General features: G+C 60.6%; 1 protein-coding gene across 1 annotated transcript in view; it reads left to right on the plus strand.

Moving 5' to 3' along the window:
* Nucleotides 1-6,097, plus strand: part of ADARB1 (adenosine deaminase, RNA specific B1) — a 35,968-nt gene that overhangs the window by 11,603 nt on the left and 18,268 nt on the right. The window contains exons 3-4 of the mRNA XM_023523759.1: nucleotides 3,444-3,558; nucleotides 5,137-5,305. Coding sequence (XP_023379527.1) covers nucleotides 3,444-3,558; nucleotides 5,137-5,305 — 284 coding nt within the window. The remainder of the gene's footprint in view (nucleotides 1-3,443; nucleotides 3,559-5,136; nucleotides 5,306-6,097) is intronic.

Raw genomic sequence — 6,097 nt, forward strand, 5'->3', positions numbered from 1 at the left:
GGCCAGAAATAGTTACCAGTAAGTCTGGCTGCCGGGAGGCCTTTCCTGGATCGCACCGGCCATGTGGTCACTGGGGAGCCGGCCCGAGGCCATCACGGTGCAGGGCGGGGCCCCCAGAGGGGTGCTGTCAGCCCTGCCCATGCTGAGCCTGGCTCTGGAAGGTGGCCCACAGTTCCCGCACGGCCGCCCTTGGGGGCCCCAGCCCGTAGCAGCAGCCGTTGGGGGTGCGGGGCCCCCGGTCCTGCCCCAGCTCAGGGCGTCCTCGCAGCTGCATCAGGGACCCAGGGCGGGAGTGGCCAGTCAGCAGCCAGAGCCCCGTCTGGGTCCAGGGGTCGAGCCTCGGGCTGCAGCACGACTGGAGAGTGGGCCCGCAGCAGTAGGTAGCGTGTGTTGGGGGCCCGGGGCAAGTTCCGGGGCCCACCGGATGCCGCAGTCTCTCTGTGCCTGGCACTGCAGGTCCCCTCTGCCCAGCTCGAGGTGGCAGCACACTTACGCCTGGTCTTGGGTCCCCAAGGTCAGGGTGAAGACAAAGAAATGTTCAGGGCACGCTCAGACCAGCTTCTCTGAGAGAGGCAGCGTGAAGGGGACGTGGCATTTAGTTGTCACCTCCAAATCCCACAGCCCTGATTGTTGCTTCTTGCCTTGGAAGTCCCAGATTCTCTGCTCTGCAAGAATCTGGTTTCTGGAGATGATTGTGTTGCCCCTTGTCAAAATGTTACTCAGTTTGCAGATGAGACGTCCTGGCCCGATGGGAAAGAGGACTCGGAATTGGTGGGAAGGAGGCTCGAGTCTCGGAGGAGGGTCCAGGAGTGTCACTGCTTCCCTTTTGCCTTTGAACCAACTGGAGTGACCTCTGTGCGGCTGTCCTCTGAGATGACCAGTCAGTCATTCTCAGTTTCAAAAGAAGGAGATTTATTTTGCTTAAAGCAACTTAATACAGAATCAGGATACAGTAACCCACTCCAAGTAATCTTCTGATTTTTTGTGAACCAAATGATTGTTTTTCACGTCAGCCTCTTGTTAAGACTCATCGGAGCCATTAGTCCATTACAGCTTCACACTTTGGTGGCACTAGTTCCCAAGCACGTTTTCATTTTGGAGCCACTGTTTCTTAAAGTATCTCTCAGCTTTAGTTCAAAGTAGTATCTGACGTGACCTGTTTTCCCTCGACGTCGGCAGGGTCATACATCAGAGAACTGAAGTCACGTTGAGCGATGTGCATCCCAGGTGCCGGGTGTCACAGCAGAGAAGGGTGACGCCACAGACAGGAGGCAGAGGGTGGTCCACAGGTGTGCGTGCGCACTTGCAGCCCCCGTCCCCCGGCCAGCCACTGGGACGCGAGTATGGAGCCGGGACCAGAGCAGCCTGACTGGGGAGGGGTGTCTGCGGGATCCTCCTACAGGGTGGGGCGCCATGGCCGGGGCCACCCACAGTCTTTGGGCAGCGAGCAGCAGTGTCTGGGCATCTGTGGCCTCGCAGTGTCTCCCAGACCCGGGGCTCAGGGTGTGCCCTGCTTTCCTGGAGGACTCGGGCGGCCGGCCTCTGGCCTGGGCACCCCGTCCCCTAAGATCCCCAGTGTCTCCTGAGCCTGGGTGTCACTCCCCACTGTCTCCCGAGAGCAACCCGCGCAGGACGCGGGTGAGCACCCCTGTCACGTGTCTGCCTTCGTGATTGCAGCAGGGCTGTGAAGCCTGGTGATGCGGCCAGCACAGGGCCCTTGGTCAGCCGCGAGGGTCACAGCAGCCCAGCCCAGCCCCTCACCCCGAGTATGTGCGGGCACCGAGCCGCGAGCCTGCAGCTGTGTGGGTTTGCTTCCTGGAGCTTGTCCCTTGGCTATCGCATGCGCCCCATGCTTAGAGGGCCAGGTCCCTTGTTACCCGTGGAGCAGGAGGCCGCGGCCGCGTGCACACATGCCGGTCTCCCACTGGTGCACGTCCGCAGACCCGCCCACCTCCGGCCCAATGTCTCCGGGCTCCGGTGGCTCCTGCTTCTCTCCCAGAACGTGGAGAGACGCCCAGCCTCACAGGAGAGGAACCTTTGTCTCCTCCGGGTGCCCCTAAGCTCACTATTCTTTCCTTCTGCGTAAGTGGGAATGTGCTGCCCCTCGTCTGTGACGCCCTCGCCATCGTGTGTTTGCACGTTTGTGACCTGACCCCTTTCCTGCACCCGCGTCTGTAGCACGGGCGCCTCTGCCAAGGTGCAGCGTGGGGCCACGCCCCCAGGCGTCTGTCCACGCCCCTCGTCATCCCCGCCCCGCCCTCCGCGGCTGTCCATGCACCGCACACCTCGACATCCACGTCCCTCGTCACCCCGCTCCCCGCCACCGGCCACATCTGTCCACGACCCCCTGCGTCTGTCCATGCCCCTCGCTCCTGTCATCCCCGCGCCCCACGTCTGTCCACGCCCCGCGCACCTCGTCTTGAGCCCTGTTCTCTGGGCACAGCGACAGGAATGGAATGTTCTGATAACTGTACCTTTTCTAAATAAGTCGTCACTTAGAACGAATGCGGCTTCTATTCATCTAGGGTGTAATTTTTTAAGGGCCAAGCTGGGGACAGTAGAAGCAGCCATCTGATTGCCAAGACAAGTGTGATACCGGGCGGACACGGGTCCCACGTGGCTCCGCACCACCTCCCATTAGGCATTGTTCCCGGACCCCTGGGTTCATTTTATCCACCATAGCTCAGGAGCCGTAAAAGCCTAACAGATGGTTTGCTTCTGAGAAGCACTCCCTTTAGCACGCGTGGCTGTCAGGTCTAGTAAGGTAGCAATGGACGTGTCCCCAGTGTCACTGAACACGTTTTCTTTAAAGGCATAGCCTTGAGAATGTTCCCGTATCACTGTGTCTAAGTGATAACTGCCCTACAGGTTCTGGTCAGTGCTAGACCCTCAGGCCTGTTTTCTGAGCCAGGGTGATTGGTTTTAGCTGTTGAAATCACTGAGCAAGCCACCTGGCGGGCGGGGCCTTGGCCCGGGAGGCGCTGCGCAGTGCTTATGATTCTTTAATTGGATGACCCTTCAAATTACCCTTGCCCCCTGCCCCCCCCCATGCGGTGTGTCACGCCCGAGGGCATGACCCTGGCCTTGCCAGCCCTAGCTGGACGCGCCCCAGAGAGCCTGGGCAGCAGAGCAGTGGGGGTGAGAAGCAGGGGACCCCAGGAAGGTGTCACCCCCTGTGCCTTGGTCACCGTGGGTGGGCTGTCACCATCCTCAGAGACCCTGTGAGGGTTCCAACCATGGCCCCTCATGTTCCTTGGACGTCTGTTTCCAAGGAGCGTTGGGGAGGGCACGCACACGCACGCACATGCACACGCACGCACGTATGTTTGCCAGATTTGCCAGTGTGACCCTGCGGGAGGGAAGCCACCTGTGCCTTCTCGCAGAGGGAGAGCGCCTTGGTGACCACGGGGACGCGAGGCGCCTGACCCTTGCTGTGGTCCTAGGTGCTGGCCGACGCGGTGGCCCGCCTGGTTCTGGACAAGTTTGCTGATCTCACGGACAACTTCTCCTCCCCGCACGCACGCAGGAAGGTCCTTGCTGGGATCGTCATGACGACAGGTAAGGGTCTCCATCTGTGAAAGTCTGGCGGGAAAGCCTTTTTTCCTTCTTTAAAATGAATGCCTGCCAGCTGCACTTGGAAACGCCTGCGCTGCGTGTTCATCTTGGCACCCCAAGTAGCTTTCGCTGGGAGGCTTCCGGGGCTAGTGCTGGCTTCCTGGTCGGCCTGAGCGGAGGGTTGCAGCGGACGTGTTAAGTCTCACTCCGTGTGACAGCAGGACGCATCTGGTTTCTGAGATGCTGGTGCCACCAGGCAGGTTTCTCTTTGAGTGACCGGGGGCGGGGGGCTCGCCAGAGTTTCCCAGGCGTGAAGAGACCCCCAGTCCTCTTCCCTCACCGCAGGTCGGGGACCTTGTGCGGCTCCCCTGGGTGACTCCTAGGGACCGGAAGCCACAGCCTGGGTCCCTGCCCTCCGTTCACGTCCACGCGCAGGCAGGACGCAGGGCCCGGTGGCCGGGGAGGGCCGTCTGCCCGCTCCGCCAGCCAGAGGAGACCCGGCGCTCCGAGTTGTCCTTGTCCCTCGGGGGAGGACGGGGCTCTGGAACCCTCAGCGCTGGTCCCCCCATGCCCACAGACACGTGGTGGCTGTTGAGTGCCGGGACGCGGGTGCCCTGCACAGCTGAGTGCGGCGATGGGACGAGGCCAGCTGTCACGCGACTGCCGGGTTCCCGTGGCGCTTGGCGCCTGCGGCGTCCTCCCTCCTCGCTCCCCCGTCACCGTCCCCTTGACGTGACTGGAAGGCGAGCGTTTGGGCTGCTGTGTGCAGCGGGCCCTGAGCAGCTGCTCCCGGCCCGGGGGCTGGTGCTGCTCTGACACCACTGCCCAGCGCCTTCTATAGACGAGGCAGGTGACCTCTGGCAGCGTTTGCCCCTCAGTGTGAATTTCGCCTGGGCCCCAAGGCCACCGTCCACATCGCAGGCAACTCCCACTGATCTCAGGACCTTAGGTCGTTGGTCCCTGGGCCTCCGTTTCCTCCTCCGTGGAGACAGTAAGTGGCGTGTGCCTTGAGGACACTGGGAGCCAGGCGAGGACGCCGTGGCTCGTAGAGCTGGCACAGGGCCCGCCACCGAGCAAGCACCGTTCATCCAGCTGGTGGGGAGGGCAGCGCATACCCAGGGCTGTCTGCAGTGTGTCGACACACTCACTACTGGGGGGTCGCCTTCCAGAAGGTTCTGGTGCTGAGGGCGTCGCTCCTGCACAGCTAGATGGTGGCAGAGACCCCTAAGCAGCACCCTGTGATTTCTGCTCTCCCTCTTGGCCCTCTGCTGTGTGCAACACTCCCTCCTCACCCCTTCGGTGCCCGGACACCTAGCTCAAGATGCGTTAGCTGACCAGCTAGTCTACCGCCAGCTGCTGCTTCCTGCCCAAGCCCCCAGGGAGCACCCAAGGAAGACCACTGTGTCACAGAGGACGCAGCCTCCTTCCCTGTGGCCTTCACAGCCACCGTGAGGGCCATAGAGCACGTCCTGCGGGAGGCTGGCGGTCAGGAGGGGCGTCCACGGGGCCCAGCCACCAGGGGTGCACTTAGGCGCAGGACCATGACTGTGACATAGGGGACTGGTCTGACTTGTTTTTCAGGCACAGATGTCAAAGATGCCAAGGTGATAAGTGTTTCCACGGGAACCAAATGTATCAACGGCGAATACATGAGCGACCGCGGGCTCGCCCTGAACGACTGCCACGCGGAGATCATAGCGCGGAGGTCCCTGCTCAGGTTCCTGTACGCGCAGCTGGAGCTTTACCTGAAGTGAGTTCAGCAGGTGAACGAGCAAAGGGAGCTGTTTTACAGAGCACCCCCCGCCCTGCCCCCCGTCAGGAAATACTGCACACCGTCACCGAAAAATTCCCAGAACAGCAGCTTCGTAGGTAGCCCTGGGGCTGGACCCCGCTTTCCCATGACACCCAAGCTACAAAACAGGATGGGCTAGCTCAACACACACATGTGCACACGCACACACATCCGCACGTGCACATGCACACGTTCGCATGCACACACATTCGCACGTGCACATGCACACGTTCGCATGCACACATTTGCACGCACCCACGTGTGCACATGCACACGCGTTCGCACGCAGATGTTCACACGTGCACACACTTGCATGCACACACGCTTGCACGCACACACGCTTGCACGCACACACGTTCGCATGCACACAGCGCCGCCACAGACTCAGGCCTGTGCTGAGCCCCTGTGCCGGGCTCTCCAGCCCTGTGACATAAGCGGAACTCAACTGCCTGGTGAAATGGCCATTCCTATCTCCCTGTGCTTAAACCAGCCCACCGTGGATCTAAACTGCTTCTCTTCACAAAGCCACTTCTCCACATGCACTGTCCGAATCAGAAACGAGAAGGAAAGGAGAATACGTTTCGATGAGATGTCCATTGTTGAGCAGACAAGAACCGTGAATTTTCATAAACGTGTAAAGTAAAGATTCCAGGTCAGGCTGCCGCTTACCCTTTGACAGTCACCGTGACCTGGGTAGACTAAAATTTGCACACAGCGTGAAGTTTATTTTGCACCTTATTTCCTTTCAGT

This window comes from Pteropus vampyrus, unplaced genomic scaffold (assembly GCF_000151845.1).
Source record: "Pteropus vampyrus isolate Shadow unplaced genomic scaffold, Pvam_2.0 Scaffold406, whole genome shotgun sequence".
NCBI lineage: Eukaryota > Metazoa > Chordata > Mammalia > Chiroptera > Pteropodidae > Pteropus > Pteropus vampyrus.